Below are 19,891 nucleotides of genomic sequence, written 5' to 3'. Positions count from 1 at the left end.
CTCTATCTAGATTGCTGATTCTTCAAGTTTGCTGATTCTTTCATCTGCCTGCTTTTAAATTGTTCTAGTGAATTTTTCATTTTTAACTATTTTGCTTTTCAATTTCAGAATTTCTACTTGGTTTCTTTTTATAATTTCTATTACTTTATTCCTGTCTTCTATCTGCTTATAAGTCATTCTTCTGATTCCGTTTACTCCCCCCACCATGGTTTCTTTCAGCTCTCTGAGCATATTTAACATAGCTCCATTTAAAGTATTTTTCCAATAAGTCCAGAAGTACAATGCCTGAGTTTGTTCAGGTACAGTTTTAATCAAGATGTGTGTGTGTGTGTGTGTGTGTGTGTGTGTGTGTGTGTGTTTGGTAAATGCACTGTACTTTACTTTGTAAGCTTGGTAATTTTTTGCTGAGAACTAGACATTTTGAATACTGTTGTGTGATAACTCTGAAAATCAGATTCTTCTCTGAACTTTCCAACAGCAATAAAAGAATTGCTGTTGTTGCTTGTTGAGGACTGCAGCTGTATATTTATTTAATTTTCCAAAGATTATATTTCTTGTCACGCATGGTCACCAAAGTCTCCTGTTCCATTATTTCTGTAGTTAGCCAGATGACTTGACAGAGATTTCCCTGAATGCCAGTCTCTTTCTTCATCCAGTACTTTCCAGTAGATACTGCAGGTATTCTACTAGACCCCAGAGTTCTGAAATGGTTGCTTCTGATAGTTCTTGCCAGCTCAATAGTTATATAAGTGGAAGGACCTATTCCTGGAACTTCCTACTCTGCCATCTTCTGTGAAGTCTTGGTTGTTTTGCTTTAGCTGCTATCTTGAATACAATTATAAAATATATTAGTGCCCTTTACTGATTCCATCAATAAACTGTACAATGGATAAAATTTACCTTTCTTTAACTTTTAACTATATTACAGTACTTTTATAATGATCTTTTATTAAACATTGGGATAAATATTGAAAGTTGATCTTTCAAGTGGATTTACACAGCCTCAAAGGTATAATATGGAAGTTGCCTCTTTGTTTTATGTAATTCTTAAGACAAATATCATTTATACTTTTTAAGTCATTTCTTCCCTCCAAATTGTTAAAATCACAGGCAGAAAAGAAAGGTATTTGCTTGTCAAAGAGTCAGAAGTAGAACATTAGCCTTCCAACATCATGTGAATCTATCTTCCAGCAAAAGTGGCTAATTAGGACACATGGAAATTGGTCATTTAAAGAATAGCTATATTTCTACTCTCTTTTTGTAAGCAAGATACTAACACTAATTGAACTAAACTTGTTTTTATTCTCCCCAAAACAATTACTCTGTAAAACCAAGTAGTTATTATGAAAAAAAGAAAAGAAAGAAAAAAGAAGCAATGCCCAAGGTCCTTAGAGTTTTAAAATTCAGTTATGACATCTTGCATGGCTACCTTGGATTTCCTCTTAATTATTTTGATGCCTTTTTTTCTATCTCACAATTTGAATTTGAATTTGAATTTAGGCAGCATTCTTGAAAGCTTCCTGAATTGAAAATTAGACTTTAAAAAGTCCTAAACCCTCCATCAAAATAATGGAGTGAATTCAAAATAGCAACTAACATCTTGTGACTCAGCAATAGAGCACAGTCTTTCAGGCAGTTCTTAAATTAAAAACAAAACAAAATTCTGATGTGTAACTTTATTTTATTTAATTTTCCTCCCATCTCTTTTCTCTTCCATCCTTTTGGATTATCAGACTTATCTGATGGTTTATTTTCAAAGAGAGCTCAGAGAATATTGTCTTATGCTGATAAACAGTTTCCTCATTATAAAATGGAACACAACTAGAAATTTATTAGTTCTTGCTCCCAATTTATCCATATTTGGAAGAAAAAATAAGATCCCTTTGTCCTGCTATTGTGAGGTGATGACATATACATATGAGAATTAAGTTTAAAACTTAATAAATAGAATGATCTTAGCAAATATTGTTCCCAGCCAATTTGACTGTGTCTTGTGAGTTCTGACAGAATCCTCCACTCATCCTTCTGGGAAATTACAATCTAATTTGAACACATATGGCTAGAGAAATATCCTATAAAAATAGAGCAAAGTAGCATGTAAAATCCTATTATGGGGCCAAGGTCCAAGTGGCAGTGAGTTGTAGGTTTGAGACTAAAACATAGATCTCTTGACTCCAAGCCAAGGTTTCTTAGAATAAAGCTAAGCTCGAGGTAAATATATCTGATTCAAAGGGGTGTTCAGATAGAGGTCCTTATAGAAAGAAAAGAAAAAGATGGTATTGATGTTTATAAAAAAAAGAAGCAAGAGGGATGCCTGGTGGTTCAGTGGTTGAGCATCTGTCTTTGGCTCAGAGCATGATCCTGAGGTCTTGGGATTGAGTCCCACATCTCCCTCTATGTCTCTGCCTCTCTCTGTGCTTCTTATGAATAAAATAAAATCTTTTTTTTTTTTAAAGAAGCAAGATGTTAGGACAGACTTCTCAGATCTTAGAATAAAAGAAAATAAATTTATTTCAGGTAAATAGTTAAACATGCTAAGAAAGAATGCTGAATATCATGCAGTTAGCAGGGGAAAAAATCACAGGCCTCATCTTTGTAGGCAGCTTTAGAGTTAGGGTATGGATATAATATAGAACGCAGAGTTGGAGGCAGACAAATGTAAATTCAAATCCAACGTCTTCTTATTAGTTAAGGGCAAGCCAATTCATCTGTAAAAGCATCTAGTTTCCCATTCTTTACAATGGTGATAATTAACAAAAAATATAAACAAAACTCCTTATAGAGTCTTGAGCAATGAACTAAGGTAAGTATAGATAGTTTCCAGCAGAAAGCATGGTATGGTATAGCTACCAAATAAGTGTTAATGACTGGTGTTGTTCCATAGACTTTAATTATTTGTGGTCAAGAGCATGGGACTTTGGAATCAGACAGTGTATCAGTTGAATGCTTATGGTAGACAAGTAATGGAAAATTCAATTTCTAAACAAGGAAACTTATTAGCTTACTCTGTGTGAGTCTAAGGTAGGACATGCTTCAAGATTATTTGATAGTACATTTCAATAATGTTGTCCACTCTTCCATTCAGACTGTTGCTTCATCATATACTGGTTTCCTGGATGTTTATAGGATCACTACAGTAGCATTCATATCTGGTAGGTGAGACAGAATGCTCCAAATCATCAAAATTCCTCCTGTGGTGTGTGAAAGGTCCAAATTAGATAATTTCTTCTCATAGAATAACTGTGGCAAAAGAAAAGTCAGACTCTAATTTGGTTAGACTTGATTCCTTTTCTCTTTTTAAATTTATTTGAGAGAGAGAGAGAGAGAAAGTGATAGAGAGAGCACGAGCAAGGTGAGGGGTAGAGAGAGAAGCAGACTCCCCGCTGAACAGGGAGCCTAATCCTGGGCTCAATCCTAGGACTCTGGGATCATGACCTGAGCCGAAGGCTAACTCTTAACCTACTGAGCCACCTAGTCACCCCTAAACCTTGATTCCTGAACCAATCAGCAGCAAAGAGGATGGGATTTTCATGATTCTCAGGCCTCACTTTAGGAGCTGGGGTCAAATTTAGGTTTAGGGAATAAGACTCAATGTCCACTGCTGAAAGCTTGGATTCCAACACTCACTTGCTATCTCCTTGGGCAAGTTACGCAACTTTGGTGAAATTAATGAATTCCCTCATCTGCAAAATGGGTATGAAGCTGAATTGAGATAAATAAAAGTGAAAACAAAAGGTTCTGCAGAGAGCTTGATAGGTAATTAGTACCCAGTGAATTATTATTGTCATTATTGTTATTCACCTATATACTTTCATATTATGTAATAGTTCTAAAATTGCCTGCCTTTCTGGGTAAAGTGTGAGTTTTTTGAGCACATAAGCAATACCACTCTCATGTGTTACCTCTAAAGTTGTACATGTGATAAGCACTCGATATATTTCTTTAATAAATGAGTGAATAAGTGAATATCTTTTGAAAGGATGAATAAAAGCCTGAAAACAATAGAAGGTAGATTTCAAAGAAATACAACTAAATGGTGACTGACTGAGTGACAGGTCAGGTAGGATATGGGAACAAAATAGGCCAGTCTGAGAAAAACTGTATTTGAAAGGAAAAAATACCAGATCTAGAGAGGCCTTTTCCCTGAACACTAGAGAGGTCACAGGAAGTAAGTGAACCAAATACAATTTGAGTTTAGGGTAACTGGCTCAAAACCTCTGTGATGTCTTCAGATACTTTGTTGTATAATTTGATAAATAATAAATGTTTGAATAAAACCCCTATCAATACTTACTGTAACCTAGAGGAGGTAGGTAGAAGAAAGTATAAAAATAATAGGTACTAAATACAGGATATGTTTCAAGCATTATTCTAAGTATTTTTCTTGCATAAACTCATGTAATCCTCAAAACAAACCTGTGAGGTAAGTACTATTTTTTACATCTCCACTCCTATTTACAGATTGGAAAATCAAGCCCAGAGGGACTGAGAAATTTGTCTAGATCCCAGAGATAGTAAGGAGGAAAATGAGATGTTTACCCATAGGGTCTGACTCAAGAATCTGTGTTTTTAGCCATTATACTATACTGTGGAATAAACTAGAAGAGTGCCTACAAAACCCAGGCTACATCTCTAAACTACTATGTACTCAAGAGTTAAATGCATCACCATCCAAGAGGAACACTACAGGTGTCCTGTGTCACAGCTGAAAGCTGTAGCCAACAGTTCATGACATATTTGTCCCCTCTGGCCCTCCACATTGTGCTTTTGTAATCTCCAGTGCATAACACAATGGCTGTGGAGAGTGCCAAGTAAACAACTAATTGTTAAGTGAATGAGTGTGAGGATGAGTGGATTTGGATCGATGCCAGCCTATATATGCTGTGCCCAACTTATTTCCGTGGAGACCAACCTCTTCATGCTTTCCCATTTGGTAAATTGTCCTTAAAAACTTGCTGTACTTTTCAAGATGAGACAGTATGCTTCACAACAATACTTGGAATAAAATGAAAGAGATACTTAAAGATAATTCATGCCTCCAAGGACACACTGGGAACTGGAATGAATACAAGGTGTGTGTCCCTTTCCAGAGACTCTTTTAGAATTGTTGCTGAGCTATAGAGAAAATGCACAATAAACTGTCTGAATGAAAGGAAATGCTAGTCCAGAGGCTCTCCAAGGGAGTTAAGGAACGAGGCATTATCAAACTACCCTTTGCTCAAGAGCAATCCACAAACAGTAAAACAAAGACCGTCATCTGTAGACATTTTCTGGTCATGGTTTGGCAGATGTGCCTTGGATCAGACTTTAACTTGAAATTCCTGCATTTCCCTTTAGCTGCTTATATGGTGAACATTCAGAGGACTCAGAATTTCTACTCTATAGGAAAGAGCTGTAGTCCCCCAAAAGTTAAGTTTCAAGAACAATTTATAAACTGCAATTCAGATTTCAGCTGCACAAATAAAGTACAATCTTAAAACATAAGAAAGATGAGTGTTGAGCTTGTTGCACTAAAAATCGCTCTGCCTGTTGTAACTATGTAGTTTCATCTCTTGCCCAGAAAGATCTTTATTAAAAAAATAAAATCAACCTTATTTCCTTATCTCTCTACACTAATCTTTGTCAGCTATGAGGGATATTCCAGAAGATATTTTCATGTTTAATAGATACCAGTGGTAGGCAATATATTTATTAATTAAACTTTTAAAAGGAGTTTTAAAATTTGTATGCCCTTACAAGAAATGTCTTTAGCTTGCAGCCTCTGAAGAAACAAAATCAAAACTGCTTGAGCAAGTTTCCTGGCTGGAGGGAAAACTGCAGACTCTGGACCAGAAGGAAGACAGTGGGGAACCATACCAAAAAATAGTTCTTGCAAAAGACCAGGTATGTTGTAGAAGAAAAAATAATCTTTATCTTAAAAGGCTACCTAAATTTATATGAATTGACAATACTGCAGTTCTTTCTGGCTGGGTTGGGAGTTCATATTTAAGTTCAAGATGGCAAATGATATTTGTGTTTGCTAAATATAATTGAATTCCCTGATGAATATTCACATACAAAAATTCATTTTGTGATTTTTTAAAAGTTTGTTTGATATGTATCCTTTTGAACCATATTAGCTAAATATTCTACTTAATTAGTAAGTGGCATTAACTATCCAGATGTTTCTTTGTTTTTAAGATTGAACTCAATCAAGGAATAGTTTATTTCTGTGTAGTAAAAGAAGGGAGCAGAAAATTTGTCATATGCTTTAATCAATTACAAGAGGTTATTAATCTCAGAATCTCTAGGCATTTATATAATTTTTTTTTCTCGTTCAACTCAAAAGTGTTTGTATCTGCCTTTGGTATATATATGTTCACACAAAAACATATCCACATATTCTAAAGGCAGTTATAAAACCATTTGATCCTATATATGTATATACAAGGAAGGTTAGCATTCCCTTCAGTACATCAAGCAAACATTATCTTCCAACTAATTTTCTAAATCTTAACATATTTGTGTCCTTTGTTCTTGGGCTCTTCAATAAATTGGAAGAAAAATAGGAGTAGTAGCAAGGATTTCTCAATGACAATTTCAAAAGCATCTAGCCAAGATAGTGCTGCCATTCACAGGTTTTGAGAACTGGTATCTATTTATATCTGGAATACTTTGAATATGTAAAAGGACGAGTTATACTCTTTGTTTCTAAACTTTTCCCTTTTCAGCATATTGAGAAATTACAAGCTGAATTGAAAACTTCCCAGGAGCAACTTACAGCCCATGTGAGTGTTTTTCTCCTTTTTTTAATTCCTTAATTTATATCACAGTTTTCCTGGGAATGAACAGTAATTTTTCAGAAGTCGTTACTATTGTCTTTGTACTGTAAACCAAATCACAAGGCTCTTTTTTACTCAGTATTTTTACTGTTTCTACAAAGTTGCTTTCCCTCAGTAGAATTCTGATTTATACTGATGGTAAAAATTATAAAACCTATGTGTTATGTATAGCCATACAGTTTAATCAGGTACCAACAGGATAAGAGAACAAGAAACTAAGAGTAGAAAGACAAGAAAACCAGGCTCATTTAGTGAATGAGTGGAAGTGGAAAGGTTTGGCATGTCGAATACAGGCCTAGGGCAGTGCTACTTAAACTTCGGGGTATCAAGAATTACTCAGAAAACTTTTAAAAACAAATTGCCTGGAGATTTTGATTTCTGCAAAAGCTAGGGTGCAACCTGAGAATTTGTACTTCTGGATGATGCTAGATTTAGGTGATGCTGATGCTGCCAATTTTGGACATTTCAAGTAGCACTGTAATATATATATATATATATATATATATATATATATATATATATATATATATATATTCATTCTGCCCTAGTCTTGTGATTTTTAGACAGGTGACCATAAAAGATACAGAACTGCTCATTTATCCTGTAAGTACTCCCGAAAGAGACTCTATGAACTTCCAGGGTATATTTCATTGATTGACACTTTAGCCTATTTTCACTCAGAGAACAACTAATGAACACAAGATCCTTCCTTATGTGTTCATACATATAAGCCAGTTGTCACCCTGGCTCTGTCCCTTCTCAAGGATCTAAACAATCCTGACACCTTACATGCCTTCTAGAAGACTCACACACTCACCTTCCTTTCAATGATTTCCTCTATCCCTACCTTGGGTGCTGGGGGATGACTTCTTGATTAAGAACATTGGCCAGGGAGGCCTGGGTTGCTCAGCGGTTTGGCACCTGTCTTTGGCCCAGGGCATGATCCTGGAGACCCGAGATTAAGTCCCATGTGGGACTTCCTGCATGGAGCCTGCTTCTCTCTCTGCCTATGTCTCTCACTCTAAAACAAAACAAAACAAAACAAAACAAAACAAAACAAAACAAAACAAAACAAAAAAACAAACAAAACAAAAAACAAAACAAAACATAACATTGGCCAGTCATGTTAAACAGCCAATCTGAACAACAACAAAGATTATCTTATCTGAGATCTGAGGGGCTGCAGTCCAGAAGTGCTGCAGAAAAGACTGCAGAATAAATTCTGGTCATCATCCTTTTGATATTTGAAATAAACTGATCTGGATAAATAATGGTAACTGATTTTTTTTTCCTGGGATAGGGAAAAGCTAATCTGCTGTGGCAGTTAGCAGAGCTTTTAGCTCTGACTTCAGAATCTCTTTTGGCCTTATATGCTCAATTGACCAAGAGTGAAAATGATTAAGGCCTGCATTTGTGACATGGTGACATATTCAGACAGCAGTATATCTAATTAGCTTAGTATTCTATTGCAGATGCCTCCCTCCAGTCTCACCCCAGTCTGTCCTGAGGGTGCCAGATAATGACTATTGTCAGAGGATGTCTCCTCATGCCAGATTGATACCTATAGCCATTTGCCCAGGGTGGGTTTAGCTCAGAATTTTTTAAAGGACTGTTCACTATGGTTCTGATATTAGCTTCCAGCATCTCTTCATGAAAAGCTGATAGAAAAAAACAAAATAAAACATAGTCACAGATGCCTTCAGGAAATTCTTGTGGTGTCTCTTCCACTGCCTAGCTTCTGCAGATTCTACTCCTGTACCACACTGTTCCTGGTCCAGGCTTGTCTGAACTGGTATTGCTTTCTTGTATTAGTGTATTGATATCAACAAGAGATTTCTGCCATGTAACTGCTCAAAGTTTAGGTTTTAATATAGCAGTGTGATCATGAAAGCTTTACTTAACTCATCAAGAAGATTTAAATGAAAATATTAATAATAATGTTTCTTGAGAATAGATTCTGTATCTACTGTGTGGTAAGTGCTTCATATATTTTCTATTTTAAATCTCAAAACAATCCAAAAAGTGGGCATCATTTTTCAAGTAGGAAAACTGAATATTAGAGATTAGATCTCTTGTCACACATCAGCTCTGCTCCATGCTTTTGCTACCACAATTTGCTACCTCTCCAAATTATATTCTCTACATGCCACTTCAGGCATCAAATGGTGTTTATAGAGGCTCTTTCTGCAAACTTTCTTCTCTTTTCACTCAGAGTGATTCATCAGTTCATAATCCTTCAACTCTCACTTCCATTCAAATAAAAACTCCCTCCGCCCCATCAAAGTCTATCTTAATCATCCCCTAATTACAGCTCCTTAATGGCGTAATGATAATTTCTTAAAATATGGTTTCTTGAAAATAACATTCCCAATGATGTTAATTCTGGGGGAAAAATGGGTGGTGCATTGGAAATGAAGTTAAGTTAGATGGGTTTAGTTACAACAGGATTTATCAGTGGATAATCTATCTCCAAGAAAGGATCATAGTATGTTGTTTTCCAAGGGTGTTTGATGAATGCACAGAGGTTTGGAGACTGCTAGCATATTGCATCGTTAAAGTACTATGCTTGCTAAATATAGCTTGAATATCTTGCTGACACCATAGGCTCAAATACATATACAAAGGGCATATACAAAGTCAAATTTATCATCTTCTACTCCTACTTCTTAAGTATGCCCCTCTTTTTGGATCCCCACCATTGTGAATAATATCACACTGCTGTTACTTATTATGTACACCCAAACTATCAAACAGTATTAAAATCCTACTTTTCTGCCTCCATTCCACATGTAGTGAGTAGTCAGGCTGTGAGAGTATGTTTCTAAAAGTTATCTCACTTCTGTGTCTTCTATTCCATCATACTGCCATATCCCTAACCCTTTTTGATCATCTTATGTCTTATTGCTACTGGCCCCAAATATTAACATATTCAAGTTTAGACGTTTCCACTGTCCCTGCACAACCCAAATCAAAATGTAGCCCTCTTGCTCTCATATCATCAAGTCCTGTTTGCAGAGGAGAGAGTAAAACTCATGTGTGAAGATGCAGAGTGGGGGCAGAACTCGAAGGAAGGATGAAACATACAGGTGTGGCAGAAAAGAGAACAGGGATTGAAAGACCAAGGTGGTGGGAATGGAACTCTGTAGATGAGGTGAGGGTCCTTCTGGACACTGGAAGGCTCCTGGGAGTTCTGAGAATGCTTACTATTAAGAAATAACAGGGCATTAATAAGAGTTGTCAGGCAGGATGTACTTGGATTCCCCTAAGTGTTTGGGAGTTGTGTGTAAAGTTTGGAATTTCTGTTTGGGTCATGCCTCCTAAATGTAACGCTATTGTAGGATGTGACCCTGTGGTAGTCTTCTGACTTCCCTGCCTCTACCCTGAAAAAGGTTTCCAAAGGACATCCCTACCCCCTCAACACCCTCTTCTTTCCCTACCCATTCTCTGCCTCCCGCTGACTAAGCTAATAAAACGGCTCTGCTGTCAATCTTTACATGTCCCGTGTCAGTTGATGCCCTGTGAATTTGCTCTCTGTGTTCTCATAGTCCAGACTATTCTTCCCTCTGTTCTTTATCCAAATAATTATTACTCTTCTTGCAAGACTCATAACAGGAATCAATCTCTTCCTTGGCCCTCAGATTACTTTCTCTGGGATCCTATAACCTTTTGTACATACCTCTATTTTAGCTCAAAATACTACTTTTGATTGACATGATCTGTTCATATATCTACCCCCTACTAGACTTGAAGGTTCTTGAGGGCAATATCAAGAATGTGTGCTTGTATCTATTACCCCAAGCATAAGGGTAGGCACATTATAGTCACTCAATGTATTTGCTACACTAAATTGAATGTTACTCTGATCATGTCATGTCATTTCTCCTGTTCCAAAGCCGAGAGTAAGACAATGGTTGCCCATTACTCCAGACTCTGGCAAAATAAATGCCATGGTCCATTACCCCTGACTATGGCATTTATTACACTGAAAATGACTCTCTGACCCCTTTTCCTGCCTCCTCTGTATCACACATCTGTGACTCCCAAGGACACCCACACATTCTTGCCCTGGGGACTATGTTCATGGTTTTCTTATACCTGGAATATCAGTCCCCACCAACGATTTTGATGAAGAATGCCAGATTTTTCCCATTCTTCATCAAGATTGTTCCTTCCAGGAAGTTTCTCCTGACCATCCAAACAGAAGTAATCTCTTTCTTTGGTACTTTCTTTCTTTCTCTCTTTTTTTGTATATATTTTTTATTGCAGTTTGATATGCCAACATATAGCAGAACACCCAGTGCTCATCCTGTCAAGTGCCCCCCTCAGTGCCCACACCTGTCACCCCAACCCCCCGCCCACTTCCATTTCCATCACCCCTTGTTTGTTTCCCAGAATTAGGTGTCTCTCATGTTCTGTCACCCTCACTGATATTTCCCACTCATTTTTTCTCCTTTCCCTTTTATTCCCTTTCACTATTTTTTATATTCCCCAAATGAATGAGACCATATAAAGTTTGTCCTTCTCCGATTGAGTTACTTCATTCAGCGTAATACCCTCCAGTTCTATCCACATTGAAGCAAATGGTGGGTATTTGTCGTTTCTAATGGCTGAGTAATATACAATTGTATACATAGACCACAGCTTCTTTATCCATTCATCTGTCAATGGACACCGAGGCACATTCCACAGTTTGGCTATTGTGGACATTGCTGCTATAAACGTTGGGGTGCAGGCATCCTGCCATTTCACTGCATCTGTATCCTTGGGGTAAATCCCCAGCAGTGCAATTGCTGAGTCGTAGGGCAGTTCTATTTTTAACTTTTTGAGGAACATCCACATGTTTTCCAGTTCACATTCCCACCAACAGGGCAAGAGGGTTCCCATTTCTCCGCATCCTCTCCAACATTTGTTGTTTCCTGTCTGGTTAATTTTCACCATTCTCACTGGTGTGAGGTGGTATCTCATTGTGGTTTTGATTTGTATTTCCCTGATGGCCAGTGATGCGGAGCATTTTCTCATGTGCTTGTTGGCCATGACTATGTCTTCCTCTGTGAAATTTCTGTTCATGTTTTTTGGTCATTTCATGATTTGATTGTTTGTTTCTTTGCTGTTGAGTTTAATAAGTTCTTTATAGATCTTGGATAGTAGCCCTTTATCTGATACGTCATTTGCAAGTATCTTCTCCCATTCTGTAGGTTGTCTTTCAGTTTTGTTGACTGTTTCTTTTGCTGTGCAAGAAGCTTTTTATCTTGATTAAGTCCCAATAGTTCATTTTTGCTTTTGTTTCCCTTGCCTTTATAGATTTATCTTGCAAGAAGTTGCTGTGGCCAAGTTCAGAAAGGGTGTTGCCCATGTTCTCTAGGATTTTGCTGGATTCTTGTCTCACATTTAGATCTTTCATCATTTTGAGTTTATTTTTGTGTATGGTGTAAGAGAATGGTCCAGTTTCATTCTTCTGCACACAGCTCTCCAATTTTCCCAGCACCATTTATTGAAGAGACTGTCCTTTTTCCACTGGATAGTCTTTCCTGCTTTGTCAAATATTAGTTGCCCATAGAATTGAGGGCCCATTTCTGGGTTCTTTATTCTGTTCCATTGATCTATGTGTCTGTTTTTGTACCAATACCATACTGTCTTGATGATCACAGCTTTGTAGTACAGCTTGAAATCTGGCATTGTGATGCCCCCAGCTCTGGCTTTTTTTTTTTCAATATTCCCCGCCCAGCTATTCGGGGTCTTTTCTGAATCCACACAAATCTTAAGATGATTTGTTCCAACTCTGTGAAGAAACTCCACAGTATTTTCATAGGGATTGCATTAAATGTGTAAATTGCCCTGGGTAGCATTGAAATTTTCACAATATTAATTCTTTCAATCCATGAGGATGGAATATTTTTCCATCTCTTTGTGTCTTCCTCAATTTCTTTCAGAAGTGTTCTATAGTCTTTAGTGTATAGATCCTTTACCTCTTTGGTTGGGTTTATTCCTAGGTATCTTATGCTTTTGGGTGCAATTGTAAATGGGATTTACTCCTTAATTTCATTTCTTCAGTTTCATTGTTAGTGTATAGAAATGCCACTGATTTCTGGGCATTGATTTTGTATCCTGCCTCACTGCCAAATTGCTGTATGAGTTCTAGCAATCTTGGGGTGGACTCTTTTGGGTTTTCTGGTACAGTGTCATGTCATCTGCAAAGAGGGAGAGTTTGACTTCTTCTTTGCCAATTTGAATGACTTTTATTTCTTTTTGTTGCCTGATTGCTGAGGCTAGGACTTCTAGTACTATGCTGAATAGCAGTGGTGAGAGTGGACATCCCTGTCATGTTCCTGATCTTAGGGGAAAGGCTCCTAGTGTTTCCCCATTGAGAATGATATTTGCTGTGGGCTTTTTGTAGATGCTGAGAAATATTCCCTCTATCCCTACCCTCTGAAGAGTTTTGATCAGGAATCGATGCTGTATTTTGTTAAATGTTTTCTCTGCATCTATTGAGAGGATCATATGGGTCTTGTTTTTTCTCTTGTTGATATGATCTATCACATTGATTACTTTATGAGTGTTGAACCAGCCTTGCATCCTGGGGATAAATCCCACTTGGTCATGGTGAATGATCTTCTTAATGTACTGTTGGATCCTATTGGCTAGTATCTTGTTGAGAATTTTTGCATCTGTATTCATCAGGGATATTGGTCTCTAATTCTCCTTTTTGGTGGAGGTCTTTGTCTGGTTTTGGAATTAAGGTGATGCTGGCCTCATAGAACAAGTTTGGAAGTATTCCATCCCTTTCTATCTTTCAGAACAGCTTTAGTAGAATAGGTATTGTTTCTTCTTTAAATGTTTGATAGAATTCCCCTGAGAAGCCATCTGGCCCTGGACTTTTGTGTCTTGGGAGATTTTTGATGACTGCTTCAGTTTCCTCACTGGTTATCAGCCTGTTCAGGTTTTCTGTTTCTTCCTGTTCCTTTTTGGCTTGTGGTCTTCCAGAAACACATCCATTTCTTCTAGATTGCCTAATTTTTTGGCATATAGCTGCTCATAATATGTTTTTAAAATCGTTTGTATTTCCTTGGTATTGGTTGTGATCTCTCCTTTTTCATTCATGATTTTATTAATTACAGTCTTTTCTCTTTTGTTTTTAATAAGGCTGGCTAATGGTTTATCTGTCTTATTAATTCTTTCAATGAACCAACTCCTGGTTTTGTTCTATTCTACAGTTCCTGTGGTCTCTATTTCATTGAGTTCTGCTCAAATCTTTATTAACTCTCTTCTTCTGCTGGATGTAGGTTTTATTTGCTGTTCTTTCTCCAGTTCCTGTAGGTGCAAGGTTAGCTTGTGTACTTGAGTTTTTTCCAATTTTTTAAGGGGTGCTTGTATCACAATGTATTTCCTTCTCAGGACTGCTTTTGCTGTCTCTCAAAGATTTTGAAAGGTTGCATCTTCATTTTCATTAGTTTCTATGAATCTTTTTAATTCTTCTCTAATCTCCTAGCTGACCATTTAGCTTTTAGTAGGATGCTCTTTAACCTCCATGTGTTTGAATGTCTTCAAATTTCTTCTTGTGATTGAATTTAAGTTTCAAAGCATTATGGTCTGAAAATATGCAGGAGACAATCCTAATCCTTTTTTTTTTTTTTTTTTAAAGGTTCTTTTTTTTTTTTTTAATTTTTTTTTTTTTATTTAATTATGATAGTCACAGAGAGAGAGAGAGAGAGGCAGAGACACAGGCAGAGGGAGAAGCAGGCTCCATGCACCGGGAGCCCGATGTGGGATTCGATCCCGGGTCTCCAGGATCGCGCCCCGGGCCAAAGGCAGGCGCCAAACCGCTGCGCCACCCAGGGATCCCCGACAATCCTAATCCTAATCTTATCAGTTAAATCCTGATTTGTGACCCAGTATGTGGTCTATTCTGGAGAAAGTTCCATGTGCACTTGAGAAGAATGTATATTCAGTCACATTAGGATGGAAAGTTCTGTATATAGCTGTGAAATCCATCTGGTCCAGTGAATCATTTAAAGCCTTTGTTTCTTTGGAGATGTTCAGCTTAGGTATCTGTCATTTGCAGAAAGTGCTGTGTTGAAGTCTCCCAGTATTAGTGTATCATTATCTAAATATGTCTTTACTTTGGTTATTAATTGATTGATATACTTAGCAGCTCCCAAGCTGCATTGATGCATTAGGGGCATCAACATTCATGATTGTTAGGTCCTCTTGTTGGATAGATCCTTTAAGTATGATATAGTGTGCCTCTTCATCTTTACTACAGTTTTTGGGATAAACTTTAATTTATCTGATATGGGGATTGCTTCCCCAGCTTTCTTCTGAGGACCATTTGAATGATAAATGGTTCTCAAACTTTTCATTTTCAGGCTGGAGGTGTCATCAGGTCTAATATGAGTCTCTTGTAGACAACAAATAGATGGGTATTGCTTTTTTATCCAGTCCTAAAACCTGCATCTTTTGATGGGATCATTAAACCCATTCATGGTCAGAGTTACTCTTGAAAGATATGAATTTAGTGTCATCATAATACGTATTCAGTCCCTGTTTTTGTGGATTATTTCTTTGGGCTTCCTCTTTCTTTTGCAGAGTCCCCCTTAACATTTCTTGCAGAGCTGGTTTGGTGGTCGCATATTCTTTCAGTCTCTGCCTATCTTGGAAGCTCTTTATCTCTCCTTCTATTCTGAATGACAGCCTTGCTGGATAAAGTATTCTTGGATGCATGTTCTTCTCTCTTTTTTTTTTTTAGAAGAATTTTTATTTTTAATTTTTTTATTTTATTTTTTAAATATTTTTTATTTATCTATGACAGAGAAAGAAAGAGAGAGAGAGAGAGAGAGAGAGAGGCAGAGACATAGACAGAGGGAGAAGCAGGCTCCGTTCAGGGAGCCTGATGTGGGACTCAATCCCTGGTTCAGGATCATGCCCAGGGCCAAAAGTGGTGCTAAACCGCGGGCCACTGAGGCTGCCCTGCATGTTCTTCTCATTTAGGGCCCCGAATATATCCTGTCAGCCTTTTCTGGCCTGCCCTGTCTCTGTGGAGAGGTCTGTCTGCTGTTAATCTGTTAATCTAATAGTTCTCTCCACATAAGTTAGGGATCTCTTGTCTCTTGCTGCTTTAAGGAATTTCTCTTTATCTTTGGAATTCGCAAATTTCACTATTGGATGTCCAGGTGTTTAACGGTTTTATTGATTTTGGCGGGGCTACCTCTCTATCTCCTGGATCTGAATGCCTGTTTCCCTCCCCAAATCAGGGAAGTTCTCAGCTATAATTTGTTCAAATATGCTTTCTGGTCCTCTGTCTGTTTCGGCCCCCTCTGGAACCCACATAAATGTAGATTTTTTCCTTCTGAGGCTGTCATTTATTTCCCTTAACCTTTCCTCATGGTCTTTTAATTTTTTTTTTCTCTTTTTTCCTCAGCTTTCTTCCTTGCCATCATCTTGTCTTCTATGTCACTCACTCTTTCTTCTACCTCATTAACCTTTGTTGTTAGGGCCTCCAGTTTGCATTGCATCTCATTTAATTGATTTTTAACTTTGGCCTGATTATATCAAAATCTGCAGTCATGAAGTCTCTTGAATCCTTTATGTTTTTTTCCAGAGCCACCAGTAGCTTTAGAATTGTGCTTCTGAATTGGCTTTCTGACATTGACTTGTAATCCAAATTCTGTACCTCTGTGGCAGAGAGTACTGTTTCTGATTCTTTCTTTTGTGGTGAGTTCTTTCTATTCATTTTGCTCAGTGCAGAGTGGCTAAAAATGAGTTGTAAGAAGCGCAAACTCTTCTCTCTGTGTCGTTCCAGCTGTTCTCTCTTCAAATCTTAGGTTGAATTAGTAGGTTTTCAGGATGATTCGAAAGTTACCTAGGTAAGTTGGTGAGGCCAGGTGACTGGCGGACCCTACTTCTCTGCCATCTTGCCGGCCCCAACTAGCATCTTTGGTACTTTCACAGTGCATCTCTACACCTGTCTTTTGTCACTTGTCACACGATGACCCACAAGAAAATTACACAATATGAACTAGCTCTTCCCCAAGACTGTGAGCTTGGGGAAGAACAGGGAGAAAGTTTGTTAATCCTCATGCTTCTTACAGTGTCTAACTCAATACCTCGCTCAGATTTCATTGAAATGAATCATTAAAATGACTAAATTAAAAATAAAGTTATTTTGGTATTTATAGGATCCTACTTTAAATTTTATCTCTTAAAAATGACAGTTGCATAAGATGTTACCATAATCTGAATTTGATACTTTCAAGGTATAATATGGAAAGGAGAGAAGGTAATGATCTGTTAGAATGCAAATAGAAGGAAAAAGTAGCAGCAAAAGAAAATACAGTTCTGGAAAACCCCTATTTCAAAAAAAGTAAGAAGAACATCCAAAGAAAATTACAGTGTTAATATAAAAATTAACAACCTCGTGGCTTCTTTTTATTCAGAGTTCAATTGTCCGTAATCCAATAGTCAAATTATATTTTTGTATAATTAAACTGATAGCTATGAAATGACTGAGTTGTCACTGCTAATATTTGGAAGCTTAAAATCTCATCTCATTAACTTTACATAGCCACAGCTTATACTCTTCAAATATTACAAAGGGTTGTAAATGTACATATGGATACCCACCCAGCCACACACAGTGCTAACCTGCCCGAGGTATTTTTATCAATCCTTCCCACATGATTACTTATCTCCTTAGAGATCTACACAGAATTAAACAAATATTTGAAGCAAATGTTTATAATCGCTCAAAGGTAACTGTTCATGTCTGGCAATTTGAATTAGGACTAGGAATTTTAAGGAAAGGCATCCTTTTCAAATTAATGCATTCCAAATTGTTGAATCCATTGCTTCACTATTTTTAGTATGGGGAGTATAAGTACTTTGCGCTATCTATTCACTGTTGTTGATGATCTGATTATTTGTGGTAACCCAGAGGTTTGGCTCCCTGCCTCACTTCCATCTCAATGGCCCCTAAGTCCTGACCATGGCCAAAAGCTCTATAATATTTGATGGGCTTATTTCCAAAAGAGAAATCTGAGTAACTGGGAGGTAGATACTCAACTACAATGTTATTCTGTATACTTTCTTGTATGCTTGAAATATTTCTAATGAAGTAAAAAAGTTAAGAATATCCAGAAGATGGAACTTTTCCAATGAATTGTATATAGCATGCTTCAAGCTGTAAGATAGATGAGTATATCTTTGAAATCAAAAGTTCCTGACCTAGAGTTCCTGAGGACATACTTAAACCTGGAAGCTATGGTCTTGAAGCTCGGAATCAGGAAAACAGGGCACAGGATGGCCCACCATGGGTACCCAAGACAGAATTTTCCAGAAGAGCTGATTTCACTTCTTCCTTTCCTCCTCTAAAGCAGCTATCAGCTGCCTTCTAAGAATCTACAGGAGCCCTCAGTTTAGATCAAGTGAGAATTCCTCTCTCCTAGAATTTCAGGCCCTCTGTTAATTGGTCTTTTACCACTATGATAGAAGACATGGGCTGTTTTTGTTGCTTCCTGGCTACATAACCATCCATTAACATCTTTGGCAGTACTACCCTGATATACTTTTCAGTTAGGTCTCTTCCATCATGCACAGTCTTGGAGGGTCTCTAATTCAAAGTATCCTATCACATAGTAGCTGAGTAATGGGCATGTTCTCTAAGCCAATTAGATTCTGAACATTAATTTAGGTGAAGCAAGAGAGGAAGAACACTTGGAAGTGATATCTCCAACCAGTGACGTCCAGGCATCATATGAGGAGGTTTATGCTGCTAGGACCAGAACTGCTCTTGTTCCTATCTATTTCTGAATCTGATTCCTGTCTATTTTGGGAACCATCCAAAAATTCTAATTATCTTGAAGAAGAATCCCCTTTTCTTTAAAATATTCAGAATGAGATTAGATTTATAGAGGTGAGAAGTTGTAATTCTTATGCTGTCCAAATAGTTCTCGAAGAGTGGCCCCTGTACTAGAAGCCTCAGAGTCACTGGGACTTGTTTGAAATGTAAATCTTGGGGCCTTACCTCATACCTCCCAAATCTGAAACACTGGGAATAAGATCCAGCAATACATGTTTTTAAAATCCTCCAAGTGGTGGGTATTTGTCGTTTCTAATCGCTGAGTAATATTCCATTGTATACATCCTCCAAGTGATTGTGATGATGGCGATATCTGAGAAGTGTTGCACTGTCCAATAAAACCCCATACACAAAACAAAACAAAACAAAACAAAACAAAAAAAACCCCATACACCTTTCATCCTGAACCCTCTGTTTTTACTGGAATCATGGTCCCTGACCAGCATCTTGCTGTTGGGGCCAGCCTCTGTCTTCATGCTCCTGCCTATAGGAGACATCTCTAGGCCTGATTCTTAGGACAGCAAGCTTGGATCATGGCACACTGGACATGTTTGTTCAAGCGAAGAGCCAAACGGGAACAAACTCCCTGATCTTTGCATCCAAGTCTCACACTTCTATGTACCCTAAAAGTATCACTTCATTCCCAAGGCTTGTCATGACTAATTCTAAGATCAAGTGACAACAACGAATAACACTTTAGAGTCATATAACGATTTATAGTTTCCTAATTGCTCCCACCCACATTATGTCATTTATTTTTCACAATAATCCTGTGAGGCAGGTATTACTACTCCTCTATCAGATGAAGAAAATGAGAGTCAAAGACTTTCACAGCAAACAGCTAGCAGATAGCAAAGCAAAGACTTGAATGGAGATATTTGGATTCTAGGATCCCTTTGCATGAGGTTGATTTCAGTGTTTTGAATTTCCCATTTAATTCAGAATTTTTGCTGAGAATATATGCCAACACATGTAAGCCAGTGTTTTAATAAATTAATTCTTATGATCTTTTAGCTTTATTGTATTCTAATAGACTTCATGGCTGTTAATCACCCTGAGAGACTTTGGTAGCAGGATCTCATGAGCCCTACCTTAAACCAATAAGGAATGGGGAAATTCCTGCCCTGTGGGCCATTCTTTCAGAGCCAGAGATATTAATCAAAATGTAAAATTCCACAGTGATTATTTATGAACACAAGATGGTTACATGTGGGATAAA

At 37.5% G+C, this 19,891-nt stretch overlaps 1 protein-coding gene across 1 annotated transcript in view; it reads left to right on the top strand.

Moving 5' to 3' along the window:
* CCDC192 (coiled-coil domain containing 192) overlaps positions 1 to 19,891 on the top strand; it is a 263,844-nt gene that overhangs the window by 97,736 nt on the left and 146,217 nt on the right. The window contains exons 3-4 of the mRNA XM_072728647.1: positions 5,752 to 5,883; positions 6,711 to 6,767. Coding sequence (XP_072584748.1) covers positions 5,752 to 5,883; positions 6,711 to 6,767 — 189 coding nt within the window. The remainder of the gene's footprint in view (positions 1 to 5,751; positions 5,884 to 6,710; positions 6,768 to 19,891) is intronic.

The sequence above is a fragment of the Vulpes vulpes genome, chromosome 12 (genome assembly GCF_048418805.1).
Source record: "Vulpes vulpes isolate BD-2025 chromosome 12, VulVul3, whole genome shotgun sequence".
Classification (NCBI taxonomy): Eukaryota; Metazoa; Chordata; class Mammalia; order Carnivora; family Canidae; genus Vulpes; species Vulpes vulpes.
This window is presented reverse-complemented; position numbering and strand designations above follow the sequence as displayed.